Source organism: Platichthys flesus, chromosome 4 (genome assembly GCF_949316205.1).
Source record: "Platichthys flesus chromosome 4, fPlaFle2.1, whole genome shotgun sequence".
Lineage (NCBI taxonomy): Eukaryota > Metazoa > Chordata > Actinopteri > Pleuronectiformes > Pleuronectidae > Platichthys > Platichthys flesus.
The window spans coordinates 11,066,810-11,087,566 of record NC_084948.1 but is presented as its reverse complement, the minus strand read 5'-3'; the positions used below and the strand labels follow the sequence as shown (position 1 = coordinate 11,087,566).

General features: G+C 42.4%; 1 protein-coding gene across 1 annotated transcript in view; it reads right to left on the bottom strand.

The window, feature by feature from the left end:
• Positions 1-17,047: 17,047 nt before the first annotated feature.
• The window catches only part of ubash3bb (ubiquitin associated and SH3 domain containing Bb), a 39,088-nt gene continuing 35,378 nt past the window's right edge, over positions 17,048-20,757 (bottom strand). The window contains exon 14 of the mRNA XM_062385999.1: positions 17,048-19,701. Within this exon, the coding sequence (XP_062241983.1) occupies positions 19,564-19,701 (138 nt within the window). The 3' untranslated portion in view covers positions 17,048-19,563. The remainder of the gene's footprint in view (positions 19,702-20,757) is intronic.

Below are 20,757 nucleotides of genomic sequence, written 5' to 3'. Positions count from 1 at the left end.
GTTTCCTTGAGTTTTGCTTCTGTCGTGTGTACGAAACATCATCAACACACCCACTAGCTTGCGGTGAATCGTCTGAAGGATCTCCTGCTCTGCCCTCACATCCGTTCATCAACGTGTTGCAGCTGAATACCCCTCACCTCCCCCTCCCCTTTCAAACATGCAAGAAAACCTGTGGTAACCTTCAATTGTCATAAAAACTCAAAGGGTGTTTAGTTTGTCCAGTCTGGGCTACTACAAGAAACAAGGCGGCCTCCATAGAGAAGACCCCCTCTGATCTAAATATAAAGTATTTCAATATAAAAGGCTCATTCTAGGGTAAATAAAACAACAACTTGTATGATTTAGATGAAACACACTTGTGAAAACATTACTAGGATTATTTTATATTCTGTCAATCGATCGCTTTCACCTAAATCTTACACACTGGAACTTTAATGCATGCCACACACACACCACTGCAACTGAACAATGTTTGAGTGTTATTTGTTATCTAAAATCAAGTAAAAAGAAAGTTGTGCGCCAAATAAGCACCAGTACAGTACAGTGGCACTTTAAGGCTGCCTGCCACCCGACCCTCCCACCCAGCTGCCTCCCTCATAATGCCCTGCCCAAGCCCCATCACACTGATTCGATGATTCTGTCCTTAGGAGAAAACAGAAAAAGCAGATCTACGGTAAGGCACTGAAATCAATTAATTTTCACTTTCATTTGAACAAACACCACGTTAAGTTAAAGCAATAGAGGAGACGTTCCTTGACACAACAAGTGTAAGTTCCACTTTAAATTTAGCATGATGGTTAGAGAATGAGTTACTTGGCACATAAAAGTGAAATAAAGAGTGTTTTTTAGTGTGTAAATCTAAAACTGTTATTTTTGCTGTTAGACAGAGAAGGCTGAACTGTCTGGATGGTGGATTTATTGTTAAAGATTGACCACTGACCTTGTGCATTTTATTCTTTATAGACTTTCCCTTCCACAGCGTCCAGAGTGGATATGTGCATAAATGGTCGCCTCTGTCATGATGACAAATCTTTTGGATCAGCGGGCATTTGAAATTGTAACATTTCTTCTCTGAATAGATGACATCATCATGATGTTTTTCTCTGTGAATGTACCTTGTTCTGTTTTCGGTCAATTGTCTCAGAAGGATCCAGACAATGTACATCTCACTGACGCTGTTCGTCTTCTCCTTTATGGGTAAGCACGCTTCAAATAATATGATATCACAATTGTGAATTTCTATGATTTATTTTAACATATCATCATGCATAACGTGTGATGTAACAGTGGATATGAGCAGCAGAGGGCGGTTGAGTTTCTAGCTTTCTGATTTAGGAGGATACTACCAGCGTTTTATTGGTCCATGCTGCTTCTGTAACGATCTTATAAATCAGCAGAACCTGCCTTAATCAGATTCCAGAGATTGGATTATATCACAGCAGGTCCATGGCCTTCTCTGACTCTCCTGTTGTTGCTTTGTGAATGACTGAAGCGAGCATGGTCGTCATTGTGATTTGATTTTCCCGAAACGTGACACCGTCCTCTGAAGTTACACAGATGAATTGATAAAGAATGGTAAAAATGGATAAATGACCAAAAGAGTCAAAACGATCCCCTCATAAAAATAACAATGATTTAAGTGTCTTTTAAATGTAATTGAGTTGAAATATACAGTGATCTGTCATTTGAACTAGATTAACATTCTATTCCCAACAGTGGAGCTCTGATATGAACATCACACTGAGAGCCAAAACTGGATCAGTGAGTGTGGGCGGGGTTTTTGATTGGCGACAAATATCAGTTGTGTGTTGTGAGTGGTGTGGTTTCACACACAGTTCATTAACAGAGCTACACCACTTTCCTCAGATGATGAGTGTAAGACATAGCCTGACATTGTCAGACTCACAATTCTAGTCAGAATGTGAGTCTGAGACCCCTCCATTGGGCTGTGATTATGGGGCGTGTTTCAACTGACCAGGAAATAAAATTCCTCTTCGCTTAATTGGATAGACCTACAACCTATCAGAGCAACGTAGTATGTGACGTATGTTAAGCAACGCATTGTGAGCTCTGCTCTTTGTTTCAGGCAGCTTAATTGGCTGCACCTGGTACTAACTACTCTTGTTCACAGCTTTGGGTAAGTGTTGTTTATCTCGTGCTGTTTGTGTCCATACAGAGTTTGCTCTCTTACAGGACTTAGTAGAAAAGTTGGGAAGCTTAATCAATAAATAATCCATCCCTAAAAACAGATTTAGATCGGGGGGTGCCCCCCCCCCCTCCTCACCCCGTAACTCGCTGTCCGCAGTGAGTGGGGTTTCTCCAACTCCCCCTCGTGCGTTCGCGCTGAGTGAGTGGAGGTGAGTTTTAAACCAACCTGTTCACGTTTATTTGCCTTTTAAAAATGAATAAATAAACCGTGTTTGAGGCCAGGTAGTTTCCCCTTTTCACCTCTGTGCGCAGCAGGTGAGATTGTTTACCTGTGTTCCCTGTATAAAATACAGTTGGTTCTTAGTTATCACCCTTTGTAGGTGCTATTTTTTGTTTCCCTTAAAGCCCTGTTCGCAGTGGCTGGGATTTTGTTCTCTCTCCACCCCCCCACCCCCCTTGTTTTCTGGTGGCAGCAGTGGAACTGCCTGTGGAGGAGCGTGTTAAAAGAGCCAGATGGGTGGAGCAGTCTGTTCGTGCTGGGGCCGTGCAGCCTCTACCAGCCAAACTAAATGAAAGGGGACACACCTCAAGGAAAGCCCCCTGAAAACGTACGCATGAACACACCCCTGTTCGCAGGCGGGACTCAGGAAAGACACAGGCTCCAAAACCTTCACAGAACCCAGCTGGTCAGCATGATGACACTCAGCTGCAAATCCTAGCGGCCATACGTGGTCTGTCAGAGAGGTTGGGTAGAGTTGAGGCCCAGTACCCGGCCACAACAGCTAGGGCATCGAGGCATGGGCAGTCCTCCCCGGACAGGTTGTCCTCCTATCAGGAGGAGAATGTGGTTCACCCTGACATTCTCTCTCTCTATGCTCAAAGTTCCCTTTTTGAAAGTGATGGGCAGTCTGAGGGTGCTGCTGGGCTAAAACAGCCTAAATCCACACAATGTGAGGGGGCGTCCAACCTCAGCAACATGGGTGACAGTGAGCCTTCACCCATGGACGTCATCTCAAAGGTATCAAGTGCGTCAAAAATTGTGGGGCTCAATGTCCCAACTGAGGCCCCTGCTCCAGTGGATGGGATTTGGGCCGGCATCACTCAGACCCAGCAATCAGTTACTGTACCTGTGGCTGGTGACTATTTGCACATGCTCAGGAAAGCATGGAACATTCCAAGTGGGGCACCTCAGTTCAATGTAGGTTGCCGGAGACTGACTAAGAATCAGTATGCTCCTGAAACAGGTATGGGGGATATGCCTCCAGTTGAGCGGGAGATGGCAGCCTTAACATCTTTGGGTCCAGAGCGGGTAACCACCAATCCACGCTGTCCCCTGAAAGAGTGTGATAAGTCAGACCGACTGGTGTCTCGGACTTATAATGCAGCCACACAAGCAGCCTGCTCGGGCAATGCACTCGCCATTTTAACAGCCAACCCAGAGGACCAGGACACCATGAACCTGATAGACTCTGCCCTTGTCACTCATTCCCGGCTAACAAGGGACATTGGTGCAGCTATGTCATCTGCCATGATATCTCGGAGGCAGATCTGGTTGGCACAGACAACTCTTCCCGAGAATATCAGGAAAGAACTGACCAATATTCCAGTCGTGCCAGCACATGTTTTTCATCCTGACTCCCAGGGTGTGTTAGATAAGGCTGAACAGTCTCGGCGTACCAGAGAGTCAGTACAGCGCACGTTCAGAGGGGCTGCGACTACTAGGTATAAACTTAGGGGCTCCCAGCCTCCCCGCCAATCATCATCCTGGGCCCGTAAGGAGCCATGGGTGAATGACAGGCGACAGGCTACAGGATTCACAGCCTCTGGTGACTCCAAACAGCCTTCACAAAGTCGACGTGGGTCCAATCCCCGTTTTTCGACTAGAGATGCTCCCCAGAGGAGGCGCCCCCCCAGAGGTTCAGGACCTCGGGGCGGTACAGCCTAGGGGTGGGGGGACACCCGCCGAATTTCATTCTCATCTATGCCTGGACAGCTGGGAAGAAACTGTGTCAGACCCATGGGTGCTTGCTACAGTATCAAAGGGGTACAGAATTCAGTTTCGGCGGCGGCCCCCCCCCTTACTCCAGGATCCGCATGACGATTGTCACGGGCCCAGTCTAGGCTCAAATCCTGACAAAGGAAATTTTAACCCTTCTGCAGAAGGATGCAATTATGAAAGTAGATCCAGACGAACAGCTCACTGGCTTCTACTCCACGTAATTCCTCGTGCCGAAAAAAAGATGGCGGAATATGTCCCATCTTGGACCTAAGGCGATTAAACGCCTTCATAAAGGTACTTCCTTTCAAGATGCTGACCACGGGTCAGATCTTAGAATCTATCGAAAGAGGAGAGTGGTTCACCTCGATAGACCTGGAAGACGCGTACTTCCATGTGCCCATCTGTCCAAACCACAGACCTTTTCTTCGGTTTGCATTCCAGGGGCAAGCCTATCAGTTCAAGGTCCTGCCATTTGGCCTTTCCCTCTCACCAAGGGTGTTCACCAGAGTGGTTGGGGCTGCCTTGTCTCCTCTCCAGTTGTCAGGAATAAAAATCCTTCCCTACCTGGACGACTGGCTGATTTGTGCTCCATCTCTTGGCCAAGTTGTAGAGGATACCCAGAGGGTGTTGTCGCATGTACGGTCCTTGGGTTTCAAGGTAAATGTGACGAAAAGCCACCTCGAGCCAAGGCAGCAGGTGATTTTTCTGGGACTTTGCTTGAATTCCCTTACAATGTCTGCATCCCTCACATCTCAGAGGGTGAGGAAGATTCTAGCCTTCCGGGAACTATTCTGTCTTGGCAGGCAGCTACAATTTATCAACTTTCAGAGGATGCTGGGGATGATTTCAGCCGCAGCAGCTGTTGTTCCTCTGGGCCTCCTCAGGGCCAGGCCAATTCAGAGGTGGCTGAATGCCTTCAAGCTCGACCCGAAGCTGGACAGACACGTGAAACTTCGTGTGACACGCACATGTCTCCAAGCCTTACGCCCATGGGCAGACCGGGTGCTCCTGCTCCAAGGAGTCCCCCTCGGGAACATTCCATCGAGGAGGACAGTGGTGACGACAGATGCTTCCCTCACAGGTTGGGGAGCAGTCTGGGAAGGCAGAATGGTGCGTGGCCCGTGGATACCCCCTTGGGGTGGCGAACACATCAATGTTCTGGAGTTGAGAGCGGTTCACCTTACTCTGAAGGCTCTCCTTTCCTCCATCCATGGCAGGCATGTCTTGATAAGAACAGACAGCACTTCAACTGTGTATCATATAAATCAACAAGGAGGCACAAGGTCCCTGCGTTGCCTCCAGGTGGCACGGAAACTCCTGTTTTGGGCCTTTCACCATCTGGCTTCACTCAAAGCAATCTTTATCCCAGGGATTGTAAATCGAGCAGCAGACCTCCTGCCCAGGACTGGTCCTCTCCCAGGAGAATGGAGGCTTCATCCAGAGGTTGTATCCCTCCTATGGAGTCGGTTTGGCACGGCTCAGGCCGATCTATTCGCATCAGCAGAGACAACCCACTGCAGGATGTGGTTCTCTCTGAAAAGCCAGGGAGGTCCCCTAGGCCTACAGTTGCAATCAGAAATATTCAACCCCCCAAAGATTTTAAGGATTTATCAATTAAAGTAGACAGAATCTTGTTCTTTGATCAAGATTCTGCTTCGGATGCCTTCTTTATGAGTTGAGTGATAAAGAAAATCAACACGGAAAATGCATGATGTAGTATTTGTGTGTAGCAGTACATTTTGTTAAGATAGCCATGTCACAATTATTCAACCCCTATATGGTATTGTTGTTTTTAAAGCTGTCTGAGAGTTTTTTTTGTCCTAAAGTTGAGTTGAAACATTATTAAGCCTATACTGATCCTTCATTTGCTTCAGCTGTGATGCATATATAAACCCCACCCATGAAGGTATTCAAGGTGAGTTGCAATCATGGGAAAGACAAAGGAGCTTACACAAAAGCTGAGAGAGGAGATTATTTCATCACACCTGAAAGGCCTTGGGTAGAAGAAGAATTCCCCAAAAAATGATATTCCAATAGACACAATTGGTAACATTATAAGGAAGTTTACAACTGATGGAGCAGCTTCAAACCTGCCTGGCTGTGAAAGACAGCCCAGCATTTCATCAAGGACCCTCAGCAACTTAGTCAGAACAACTCAGATAAATCCCTGTGTGACTACAAGACACCTACAGGATGACCTGATGAAGGCTGGTACAAGTGCTGCAGTGGCAACTATAAGACATGCACTGAATAATAAAGGACTTGATGGACGGCTTCAAGACGCACTCAGCTCTTGAGCACAAGCAACATCAAAAGTCAACTAGAATATGCCAGGAGGAATTTGGATAACCCTACAGAGTTTTGGGTGACTGTTCTATGGACTGATGAAACCAAACTGGAAATGTTTGGACGTATGGACCAGCGGTATGTCTGGCATGTGAAAGGACAGGCTTATGACCAGAAGAATACCATCCCCATAGTCCAGCATGGAGGTTGGTCAAAGATGATGTTGGGCTGTTTTTCTGCGGTAGGAACTAGCAATCTTTATTGTGTACATGGCATCATGGATTCACAGAAATACCAGGCCATTTGAAAGAGGAATGTGATTCCTTCTGTTGACAAATTGAACCTTGGTGATCATTGGACTTTCCAGCAAGACAATGATCCAAAGCAAAATCTCCAAGTCCACCAAAGCTTGGTTGAGAAAAAGATCCTGGAACGTCCTGAGTTGCATTCACAGTCACCAGATTCAAATTTGATTGAAAATCTTTGGTGGGATTTAAAGAAGGCAGTTGCAGCATGGAAGCCATCAAACATCACTGATCTAGAGGCTTTTGCACTTGAAAAATGGGCAAAGATTCCAATCGAGAGGTGTAAGAAGCTTGTCCGCACTTACCGAAAACATTTTTTAGAAGTTATAAAAGCTAGAGGATGCGCCACAAAGTACTGAAGCTGGGGGGTTAAATAATACTGCACATGCACATGTGTTGAAAGAGTTACATTTTTCATTTGAACTTCAAAGTTAAGTCAACTTCTGTTGTCAAAATAACTAAAATACGCATCAATAAATATCTTTTGTTGTTTGATGAGTTTTTTTTGTCATTTATTGTCATTATCTGTCATACACATCACTATAATGTCTATTGAGGTGAGGGGGTTGAATATTTCTGATTGCAACCGTAGATGCACTATCTCAAGAATGGCCGTAAGGGTTGTTGTACGCTTTTCCTCCATTCCCTCTGATTCCCCAGGTACTCAACCGGGTTGCCTCGGGCCACTACGAGGTGCTGTTAATAGCCCCCAGGTGGCCAGGGAAGCATTGGTTCCCAACGCTCCTTCGCCTGGTTCACGGTCAACCATGGGCCCTGCCAGTCAGGGCAGACCTCCTCTCACAAGCAGAAGGTCAGATGTGGCACCCCAGAGCAGACATCCTGCAGCTTTGGGCTTGGCCCCTTCTCAGCACCTCTCTCAAAGGTTTGATGAGGCTGTCCTGAGGACCATAAACAATGCCCGGGCTCCCTCCACTCGGGCTAACTATGGCCATAAATGGAGTGTGTTTTTTACATGGTGTCGCAACAGACCGGAAAATCCAGCCACTTGTCCTATTGAGCTGAATCTCCGTTTCCTTCAGTCACTTTTGGACTCTAACAGGGCGCCTAGCACCATTAAGGTATACACTGCAGCAATCTCTTTCTTCCACGAGACAGTGGGAGATGTTACAGTTGGTAGACATCCTCTAGTGTCTCAGTTCATTAGAGGAGCACACCGCCTGCGACCAAGCAGGGCTCCCAGGGCTCCATCATGGCAACTCCCCTTGGTATTACGGTCCCTGATGCAGTCTCCCTTTTAACCCATAGGGCAATCCAGCCTTAAGTCTCTATCTTACAAAACAGCTTTCCTCCTGGCTATATGCTCTGCCAAAAGGGTGGGTGAATTGCATGCTCTGTCTATAAGTGACGATTGTCTAAGATGGAGGGCAGGTGAATCAGGTGTTTCCCTCTGGCCAAACCCCTCGTTTTTGCCTAAGGTCATATGCATTATATTGCACGCACGAAGTCTCTGAGGGGCTCATACTCTCAGTTATTTGTCTGTTTTTGGGGTAAAAAAGTCGGCCACCCTGGGTCTAAACAGTGTTTGTCCCATTGGATCGTTAATACTATCGCTGAGGCCTATTCTGGAGAGAACATACCAGTCCCAGATTCCTTGGTAGCTCATTCCACCAGGAGTATGGCCACTTCCTGGGCTGCTTAAAGGGGGTCCCTCTTTCAGGAATATGTGCAGCAGCAACATGGAGTGCTCACTGCACATTCTCTAGATGTGCAGGCAGCGCAGCACCAAGCCTTAAATAACAGCTGGCTCCCATCCACTCCCATGTTAAAACTTTGTGCCGGTCTCACCTGAGGCTGAAACGCCGCCCTGCGCCAAGGCTGCCCCGCGCCGTGCAGCGATCGTTTCGGTGTTGAGTCTATTTTTTGAGCTTGACCCGAGTGTATCGCACCAGGAAACGCACTGAAAAACGATTTTCAACTATATTGATGACATATTTTATATGATATAAATGACCAAATATGCATCCCATACTTTGAAGTCCCCTTCTGTTGTCCTGGAGTTTTAATTTGACCAATGACATTATTAAATGTGCCCCTCTGCCCATCCACTACAGCCACACAAGCAGTGATACGGATAAAAAGAGAGAGAGAGGTGGGACTACGTGTTCCCCACATAGGCTTGAGTGGAGAATACGTAATTTACCCTTGACACCCGACATGTAACGGAGCAAACAGCGAAGTTCTTCAACATGGATGACATTAAATTAATATTTGAAGTGGAGAAGTGCAGTGAGTTGTATGATCCTCGGAACATGTTGTATAAAGACAACACCAAGAAAGACAAATGTTGGGACGCTGTTGCTTAATGTTCGAGCAACAAGTATGCTTTTAATCTACTGGATCAACGGGTGATATTATTAGCGCTGCCCGGCGGTTCAGCGTCGCTTCAGTGTCCGGTGGCCGTCGAGATAGGGATTAGCGCGGTGCGGTGCTTTGGCGTCGCCTCCACGTTCTCTGTTTCTCTTTCAAAATGAATGAGCTGTCGATGTCTTCTAAAACAGACTCAATGGCAGCATCTACACATCTCAGCTCTCCAGCGGCAGGCATGTTTGTTGAAAACGAATTCAACCCAAGGGCACTTTGATGACGTGGTTGATTACGTTACCGTTGATCATCTGTGCATCATCGTATAAAGCCCGCCCTGACAATCTGATTGGCCCGGTCTGGCATAATTTCTCCTCAACGGAGCGACTCCAGACCGAACTTTCCGACCTAAAATGTTGTGGGCGGGGCTAAATTCGTCTGGCATCCAGGCTATGTAAGACAGGGAATACGATGAAACACGTCTGTTTTCAACACGTCACAGCTGTGTTTATTTTATTGTCTTTAATCTCATCAAATCACATGATCACACTGCTCCATCTTTCAAGCAGGATTGCCCAAGAAAGTATGGGACCGATTTCCATCAAACTGAGTATAGAGTGAAATTTTGTGCGAATCCTTGAATGTTTTGTTTTTCACTTTCTTTAATATTGTGAGTGAATTTTGCAACATTTTCATTTATATCTCAGGGAATAATTCACGGATCTTGATGACAAAAAAAAAGCAGGTTATGAGAAAGGATAAAACTCCACATAAAACTCTGGTTACAGTGAATTTATTTCATAAGGGGGCTGTTGGGCCTTGGTGGAGTTACGCAAATAAAACTGTTTTATGAATTAGACTTTCAACAGAGCAAAGTGGTTGTTATTGAAGGAAGAGAAATTAAAAACGCATGTTGTTGAACTTTGAACAGTGTCAGTTAATTTGTTATGAGTAATTGTTAGTGTGATTTTTAGGAGAAAGGAACCTGATTCTAATTGACAGATTACTGAAGCACTTAAATTATATGAATAACAATTACATCGATTTTTTAGGGCAATCGGTTTTCAAGTGAATCAATTTAGAAGTTAGCTAAGAAATTCCAAGTTCCAAGCAATGTTGCATTAGCCCATTTCAGATAAATGATATGTTGTTTGTCAAGAGTACAGCTAAAGTCAATTCACTTTCTGCCAATAGATCCCTTTCACCTAAATCTTACACACTGAACCTTTAAGTAAAGTCGGTTTAACATTCCTTTTGTGCTTCGGGTTGAGGGCAATCTTCAATCTTCTGGATACATTAGGTTGTGGTTTATAGAAACAGTGTGCCATCTGATTTTAGGTTCATCTGCCTTAAAAGACGGGAATTTCGGGAATTTCGGCCGTTTCACCGCTTGCATCACCGTGAATGGAACACTAAGGTCCATACAGATGCCTCAACATCATCACATTTCAAATGTATTTACTCTACATTTAAATGAAGTGAACCTTCCAAATTAAATAACCATACGTTTTTGATCCATTGAAGGTTGAACTGCTATTATCCAAACTGTGAAGGCTCTCCATCCTTCGACTGTCAGTACAAGACATCGAGCGGTCATGTGATAGCCACGGGTCAATCTACCAACAAATGCGCGTTCTATCCCCCCAACCAGGGTCCGCTGTACACAAACAAAACCACGACCTACAGCTGCACCCTGACAAGAAATACCAGGGATGAAGAGAAGAAGATCGTCATAAACTACAGCATTACTAAAGGGAAAAGTCAGTATTTTCTTTTATTAAAGTTCATAGAGTAAATGTCTTACTGAGCGTTCACACTGTATTTATGTCCAGCAGCTTAATTTTAACCCTGGGTTCCCTAGCAGGTTAATACAGACCTGTTTATCAGTAATCTATGATTTGTGAATCAATACACCAGAGAAGAAGAGTGAGCATGGGCTAAGTTTACCAACAGAAGCTTATTTGAGTTCCACATTGAGTTTTATAAATCTGTGAGTTGGGATTAAAGATAAAAATCTATCTGTATCATCAGATGGGATGTTTATACTGAGATTCCTCATTTGCATGTGTCGTGTCTCTTCTCATTTGTGCCACAGTGCACCGTAGAAAGGGATCCACTAAACAGCTGCTGCGTTGAAACCTCAATCCCATCAGCTTCTTTCCCTCCCTTTAAAAAAAACAGCAAGCAACTTTCTAATGGGCTTCAGAATATATTTGTACTTTAAAAGCAGAAATGTACAGTAAAGTCACTTTGATATTCAGGATACGATGCAGCTTCTTTACTAATGTAATTATGCACGCAAGGTTATTTTAACAAAAAGCGTTAAGAGCACAACACTACAACATGATGACGTTACATTTTGTGGTGGTTTGCCAATGTTTTTATTCATGAAATAAATGTAATGTTTATATTTAATTATACAAACTGTGCCTTGTCATGGTAACATGCTCACAATAATGACACATTTAAAAGGATAGTTCAAAAAATTAGGGTTATGGTTAGCGTTAGGGTTAGGGTAATAGTTGTGAGTATTTATAATAGTTGTGAGTAGTTTTAATTTCTTTGAATAACTTCTTCCTCACCGGTCCTCGAGTGGAGCTCTGGGTTTATGTATGAATTTAAAAGACTCACACATGAACTACTCACCACTATGCCGATGGAGGGTTGTGTGAAGATTTTGAGTTCACCAAACACTTTTAGAGTCTCATAGTGTGAGAGTGACAGTGTTGCAGCCAAATCCAATACAATTGAAGCACATGGCGACCACCAAATTGCCTCCATACTTCTCCATTTCGAAAACAGCGTAATTTACCCCGTATTTTATGCATAAATATACTGATGTCCCAAAGCATCGAGTGAATTTGAATTTTTGAATTTTTCTGTCGAATATACTTTTAAGAAGCAACAGTCTGGTGTTTCAAATTCATACACAAACACAGAGCTCCACTAGGTGAATTGGTGAAGAAGAAGTTATTAAGAAGAAGAAATCACGACTAATCAACTAAAACTTCAAGTGTTTTTCTTTTGGAGTGGATCAAAGAAAGCAACATGTTGGTAAGAGTCAAACTAATCATTTATCAGTGTTTCAGAACTCGAAGAGACTGAACTTTTTCACTTTAATGTCCATTTCTCTTATGACACAAATTTGGTTCAACTTAAAACTCTAAAGCCTGAAACATGCTTCTGCGTTTTCACGGGCCCATACGTGCTTATGTATCCCTCCTTACGTGCTGACGGGTGTCGACCCCCTTTTCTAAAATTTACGGCAAAGCTCCGCAAGCTCACTCAGCCCGCAAGGCTGTGATTGGTCTGCTCTACATCCCTTCTGGAGCTGCATTTCCGGTTTCATGCCCCATAATACCGGCAGAAATCACGGAAGATTTAGAAGAACGAATATGGACCAAATATAAGAGCACTTGGCAGAAGATATCCGATAGTATGATCACTTGTATAACCTGTCACTGACTGGCGGATTTGTCCGCCAGAAAAAGGCTACGAGGAGCCGCAGTGGCTATGTAAATAAACAATCGACGAAGAAGAAAGAAGGCGTCTCTAAGGTCGTCTCGACAAAAAGCATTACTCCGCCTAGTGTTCTGGCGCGGAATTGCTTTGTAAGACGCGCAACGGTTGGGGAAGCATGAATGAAAACGAGTCTTGCGCCACAGCGGCGTGAAAAGACGCAGACGCAGTCGCAGAAGCATGTTTCAGGCTTGAGTCTCCCTCCAAGTCACATTAAAGATATGACTAAAATTAAATAAAATTAAATCTATTGATCTCGAAAGTTTTAAATAGCCTAAGAGTATTTAGTTGAATCATCAACTGCTAAGTAAAAGAGTTCTTTCCTTTTACATTTTCCTCATCTGACTTGAAGAACTGAGCTGTGGCTGTTGGACAGATGTCCTTTTATCAGCTGTAATTTAATCCATTCATTCATTCATTCCTTCATCCATCCATCCATCCTTCCATACTGCTTATTGTTTGCGGGTTGCAAGGGGCCAGTCTCAGCAGACCTTGGATGAGAAGGGGGGGCACCCTGGACAGGTGGCAGTTTATCACAGGGCCACCATACAGAGACAAACAACCTTTCACTCTCCCATTCACACCTATAGTCAATTTAGCGTCTCAATTCAACCTAGCCCCAATCAGCATGTCTTTGCCCTGTGGGAGGAACAGAGTACACAGAGAAAACCCACACAGAGCATGATAAAAAGGTGAGGTGTTTTTCAGTGCAGGCATCTGGGACTGGTTTTGTGTTGGAGTCGTAACTGTATGGCTTCATGTGTTGTATAAAGTGATGCAGCAGTGGATTGATACTGAACTAATGTCCCTCTGTCTCTCTCCTCAGAAGCCATTAAGCCATGTCCTAGCACCACAGGCTTAATACTGCATCAAGCTCCGGCCGTGCTGTGGCCTGTGCTCACTGTGTCCCTGTGGCGGCTCCTGGTTCCAGACAGACAAACAACATGAAAAGTTATATTTTAACTTTTTAGTTTTTTTTTCTCTTGTAAGGACCTACAACGCAGCATGTGATTTACAATTTTACTTTTGAGTACATTCAGAATCAGAATCAGGTTTATTGGCCGAGTAAGTTTGCACAAACAGGGAATTTCAGTGTGCTTACACAGAATACACATCACAAAACAAAACAAAACAATACAACAGTCCGAACAGTGCAACGGTCTAAGAAGAGAAGTGCAGGTGTGCGTATTACAATTATACAGTGAGGGTGAAATAATTAAACATAATTAGATATAATTATAATATATATTATATATAATATAATATAATTTCGAATATTGACAATACAATTGTCACTGGTCCCTGCTGATTCTCAAATGTAGGAACAGTGGGCCACATAAAACACCATCGTCATCACAATCTAAACTCACAGAAACACAAAGAACCACATCACGTACAGGACCATCACTGTACCAGGGCAGGGTGATCAAACTGTTAACTGGAGACCAGCAGAGGGAGACAAACGAGAGAAATAAACTGGGGTCGTAAAAAATCTAAGAAGTGACAGTAAGATGATCACTTGTCTACACTGGAGAGATATGTTTTCAGCTGCTAGAGACATGTGATTGTTATTAAACATGTAAAATTCTAAACACAGGACAAAAAACATTTACCTACATCTAACTGACCTTACATTAAATACATTAAATTTGAAATAATTATTTCTACAATTAAAATATAGTATTTAATTCACATTTTTCTGCTTAACTGCTGAACTGTTAAAATAGAAAACAGCATGGACAATTAAATAATTTACGAAAAAAATTAATGTTGCTGATTAAATGAGTTATATATAAACTATTCTATGTATTTCTATATTTCAGCTTTTAATAATGTCCATGTTGTGTAAGACAGGTCCCAGACTGCACTGCAGAACATATAGTCAGAATAACTGGAAATGTATCTAAAGTCCTGTATAAAAGCAGTTTTCTGGTGTGATCAGTGCTTTTCTTCGACCAATAATTCATCGCAGGATTCACTGATCTCCTTGCTCCTCCGGACCGAAGCGCGTATTTAACTTCTCCTGAGAAAACAAAGTACCTGTACTTTAGGTATATAATGATTTAAACCTTCTATAGTTTTCGCACTGGTTTAGCTCAGTGGTTACTTCTTCAGATTGCTTGGTTTGCCGAACAGCAACACTCCCCTCGGGGGTTCGCAGCCACGGTCGCTGTCCAGTGTTTTCCTTTTTTTCTCTCTCTTCTCTTCTCTCCTCGGTCAACACGTTGTTCTCTCACTTTTCGCTCTTCTTTCGTCTTTTCGCTTTTTAACCAGTAAATCACATTTAGTCCAGCGTTTTATATCTGTCTTTCACTTCAATCCTCTCATCAACTCCACACTGTGTTCATACACTTATATCAGCAGTGAAACCAGTCAAACTAGCGTCTATATATATATATATATATATATTTATATGAACATACCCACTGCTATATGTATTCATACGTTAAAAATCTGCTGTATATATATTTATTCATATGCTACAATATTTAATCATCTGATGCTACCGACCATTTGAATATTTATTTTTCACTTTAACTCTATATAGTCTTTGTCTGTGTTACTTACGTCAACGCACTCCAATGCAAGGCTTTCACAGCCATCATCCAGTGCTGCGTCCTTTTACAGTCATATACACTTCTCTTATTACATAATGTTAGTATACTGCACAGATCTTAACTGTCCTTGGACTTTGAACTGATGTCATTGTTGTTTTCTTTCTTGTTTTTACTTGTTGTCTTGACATGCTCTATCGTCCTTACAAAATTTTTTGTTTTTTTCTGGAGTTCTCTGACATCTCTATCAAACTATAATGTAGTGTGTTGACAGGTTTCGCTATTATTTTAATTTAATAAGTGCTTACAGTTTATATCTATTTAATTTGAATGCACATACTTCGCATTAACCTTATCTTGAATAAGTCCTCCGTAAGATCAATGTCTTTGCATTAATTTCTGTCTCATTCCACAGCACATCTGTCTTTAAGATGTCCATTTAAGATGATAGCATTATTTTGGAACACAGTCACACAGCAAATCAAGGATGTAGGATTTTATTGAGTTTCTTTTTCTTTATTGTATTGGCGGCATTGATGGATAAATAGTGACTTTGCACACCTGTTGTTTGACCATGTTATTGCCATGGAGAGACATTTATGCTTTTATTTCCATCTCCATCAGAACAAAACAAAACTGCACATCAACTCTTTCACCAGAAATCACAGAATGATGTGTTGCTCTCTTTCTGTCAGAAGAGTAGTGAACATGTGAAAATATTACAGCTGTTTAAAAAGCACAGCCTCTTTCTTCATTACTCTGCGCTTCACAAACACACAGAAGAACAATTTAAATCAAACTTTACTTGAAGCCTCTGGATGCTCCTCATTTAAAACTAACAACAAATGTATTTTGGATTTCAAAAGAAAGTAACTTTAAATGAATTCCTGTACATGTTTGGTGATATGTCTTGACAATAAATAAAGAATACAGGAACCACCGTTCTTCCTCACGGCTTTGTTCACTCTCCACTCTGTGTTCCTCTTTAATACAACATTTTTCTCAGGCTTCTGAAAAGCTATCATTTCAATTTTCAAAGCCAAGCTCCTGAGGGGGAATGGTTTCATAAACGGCTCAAGGTGACAGATCGGATGCTTGGAGTTTTCAGGACAAAATTATTCGACTGTAGCTGTGTTCGATCTCCGAAGATAAACTTCCTTCAGAGGATTGGGCCCACAAAGAAAGTTGACTTTCTCGAAGACTATGCATAAAACCAATACTTCACTTGACTTGTAAAGAGCATTTTCGGATAGAAACACCTGAATACAGCTTTGTAGGATTCATTGCAGTGTCACCGAGTTTTTACCCTTTGCCTTACAACCGGTAAATCCCACGCCCTCCAATTCGTGCTCTGGTCAAAGCTACGCCACCAAAACACATGTGCACTGACAACTTCTAGAAGCATTGTGTGTCTCCCCTGCTGAAGACTCCGGTCATGTGCAGTGGCAGCAGGCTGCAAGCAGGCAGGCAGGTCACTCAGTGGCAGACATGTACGCCATCTTGTTTATTACTGTCCTGGTAGGGCCCACCGACAAACGGCTTTATATATTGATGGCTGGGACGTGAAGATGAGATTTCCCCAAATAAGATAGTGTTTCAGAAACCAGTTACCAACCATACCTTCGAGGTCATGACATTTCGTGAATTCCAAAGAGGAGCGGTTCGGAGCTTAAATATCTTTGATTTGTTGTTGCTGCCGATTTAAACTATGGAGTTAATTTTTTTGTGGAAGAACAGAGATGATACAACCACGGGTGAATATCTTGCTGACCAGGAATTCTACCAAACCACCTGGTGTCAGAGAGTGAACACATTACTCAAATATTTAAGAAAGAAAAACTGAATTTAATCTCTAAATCTTTCCAAAAAGGTGACCCATAATAGAGAGAGATTAATAAAGAACTATCTTGTAATAAATTCAAAACAGCCAACTTTAATGATCTGTTGATAAGCTACATGTATCACGCGGGGTCAAAAATCATCAAAGGCAACACTTTCTGTTTGCCGCAGACTGAGATCACAAATTCCTCAGTAGCTATGTGTGGGCAGTCCGTACATCAGGAGACATCACTTTAATTTAAAGAGTTTACTCACAACAACACAGTCACTCCATTTATGCAACAGTTTTCAGAGCTGCATATATACACTTTGTCTTAAATGCAGTCAACACCTGAGATAATATCTTGCATGCTGTTAAAAGCGATGACCCCCCCCCCCCCAACAAAATTTAGTTTCACATTTATTCCTCTAACATCTGGAAAAAATGTTTATAAATAAATAGAAATAAAATCTGAAGACTTCTTTTCTTTTCCCAAAAAATATTATTTACAGCTACTCTGAACCCCTGAACTACAGACAAACAAACACAGACTCGAAATGTTGCTGGACCAGAATCAATAAGCTACTGTATGATTGTCAATAGTGCAGGCTGTGCTGATATATTTGAGTTTTAAATACACTACATGACTGGTAGAGGACACAGAACTGTATGTGCTACATGTGGCACCATCATAGAGACAACATGAGGGGCCACATTAAGCCAGAGCTATTATGTTATTATCTACTTTCATTCTGGTCAGGAGCCCTGTGGTTCAACCCATGTGCACGTGTTCTCATGTACATTGTGTTGAAACTGCGATCCGTGCAGGGAAGCAGAACTTTTATAATTTTTTTTAAATATTTAAAACTCAATAGTCTGATTAAATTTGCACGGATGTCCACAATAATGTCACAATATGACATTTTGAATGTTGTTTTTTATTATCATGAACAATATCCAGTTATATTATATAGTGTAACGATTGGCTATATTAAAGTTATTCATGTAAGCTATTTCATTTAGTTGCCTTATTGTGAAAGGCTGGTCAGTGAACTTGTGTTGCCGGTTATCATTAGCAGTTTATCTGTGTGGGACTTATATTGTGAAGGGTCACCGACGAAAGTTGTTTTAGCTAGTTGTGAAAAAGCAAACAGGCATATTGTCCTGGTTCAAGTCACATTCTTCATGTTCTTACATTTATAATGGTGAATAGAGAGAGAGAGAGAGAGGGCGCCAGAAAGAGAGGGTGTGTCGGCCCCTCCTTCCGAGTTGTTCAGTAACCGTAAGTAAACAAGGATTTCTCCTCCTCACTGTGATCTCCTCCGATTGAGTTTTTGTCCAGCGTTGTTGGAAATAAGGCTGTTAAGTCAGTTCCTTCTTCTAAACTAACGTTTCAGTGGCTCGCGCATGTCGCGAGAGGCAGGACACAATACTTAGATATCGTAGTTTTTACAATTCTAACTGATGAAACCGTGGATATCGCAAAAACGTGTAATCGCGACATCCCTACAACCTTCAACTGCCTAAAGCTCTGTGGCCACTCTAGCACCCCCTGAGGATGTAGTGCTTATAACTAACTAGTCAAACAAGGTTGTTTTTAAATGGTTGACATAAGTGGAGCTATGCTGTTAAGCTGTGAAAAAAAGTTTAAGTTGCTCTCAGGTAAAAGCTGAGCTGTGCTAATATTAACAAGTTAACAAGCAACATTTTCATGTTCACATTATGACATGAGACTGGGGCTTTCAGTTTTTCCAAAATGAAGTTCGAACGAATTTGGCATTCCAATATGCTAGCTTCAACAAGATTAAATGTTAATAAGCTAAAGTGACCCCTAATGTACAACTGGACACTATTGTACTAACAAGCACTGCTTGTTGCTTATACCTCTAAAATGCAAAATTGCAGTTGTGTAACACATGCACCTGTCTACGTCCCACTTAAGTGAATGAGTAAACCAGAGAGACGACAGACACAGCAAATGTTAAACAAATGGTTTTTCGAAAAGTAAACCAAGCCAGAGTAAACTGATTTCAGAGCTTCTTATCTTCAAGGTTGTTTACATTTAGGGAACTAAACTAATTTGGCTCAGTGGAATATGAAAACATTTCTGCAAAAATAAACTTAACAAAATAGAAATCCTGAGTCTTCAGAGAGCTAAGAAAAAATACCCAAACTGTCATATTGAGCACTGGCTTTGAATGGGATTACATCAATTGTTCTTATCATGTTAATTCCATTTCTTTTTGTGGAGCTAATCATGCACAGAGGCAGAGTTTATCCTAATTTCACAACATTTCCTGAGACTGATGATTTAACTGAATTGCCATGAGTGCTCTTCCACACAATGCATATAACTTCCTGCACTGGCATTTTTTTGTATAATTTGGGGGCATTTACATGTGTTAAATCCCTGTGGAACCAGTCAGTTCACCATGGGCTCATCTTCAGGCAGGAAGCTCCTTCAGCTGTCACAGCTACGACACCAGCAGCTGCATGACCGAGGCAAAAAAGAGAAATGTTCCAATGGTTCGAACTTGTTACCGCATCCTGTGGGAGTACAGTATGAGCGGGTTGGGTGGGGTATGTTGGGGGGAACTTGTCAGGAAGACATCAATCTTGCAGAAGTGTCTCCCTCCAGTCAAAAGTATGGTTTGGTCCATGTGTGAGCGGCAGGATGGGAGGGTCCACTAACTGCCACACCCCTGTGTCCCCCTGCTCCTCACTGGAGCAGAAGCCCAGGTAGGGGATCTGAAGACCAAGCAGAGGAATCAATGGTTAGCTTTTGGTCGGACAGATGCTTTTTGGATGAGTGAGTAGTTAAACCTCCTACGAGGAAAACTATGTGGCCCATGACGTTTTATGCTTATCTAACCCTTTCCATCTCTATGCAGCCCATCTATTGGCATCACCGATAAAATAATTAAACTAGCCAGAACTGATTGTTTTAATTTGGTGCACATGTTAAACTTACAAAAAACTGAATTTTCCAAATCATTATTACAAAGTTTTAGTGTCTCCTCTTCTGGTTCAAGATCAAAATTGTTTGATAAGACACTTCTGTTATTCTAGAAAACTCTTTCATTCTTTGCAACATGTCTGATTATCTAGGTAAACCCCAATCTCATCTTCCCACCTATGTTTAATATTCATTCTTTCATAACTCAACTCATTTATGGAAGTTTTATGGCAGCTGCTGAAAGGAGAACTCAGGCAGCAGCTGAGGCTGATGTCTTAGATTTGAATGTAGACTTGATGGATCAAGGTGACCAGAAGGTGCAACAAGGTACAAACGCTAACAGAGTAACATGAGAAATTGTCCCCCCCCAAGTCTGAAGATGTCTCCAACAGAATCCCATTATATCTCCTCTACTTATGTCACCAATTCCAGCAGCACATCCATGAATGGCTAGAATTGCTGTCACTCTCTATGTTACATGTCGCATCCTATTGGATAGTTGAGTCTAAATATACATTGCTAAATCCCATTGTGTCCTTACTTCTTGCCACTGGTGAAATACACAAAAGAGTTGAAGTTTGGTACCTCTTTGTTTGAGGCATCTGAATGAGATCTTAAAGTCCATGAGAGTAGACACTACAATGTACTGCTAGTTGGCCCTCTATCTATAACCAGACCTTGGGTACTGCTGGGAGAGACGAGAGGATGTGTGGAATTAGACAGGCCCTATTCTCATAATGCAGTACAGATGTAATGTGTGAGGATGGTCAAAAATTCCTCAACAGCCTCTAAATCATCTCTCCTAATAAATTGCAAGGAAAATAAGTGGAGTTTCTGATAGAATAGTG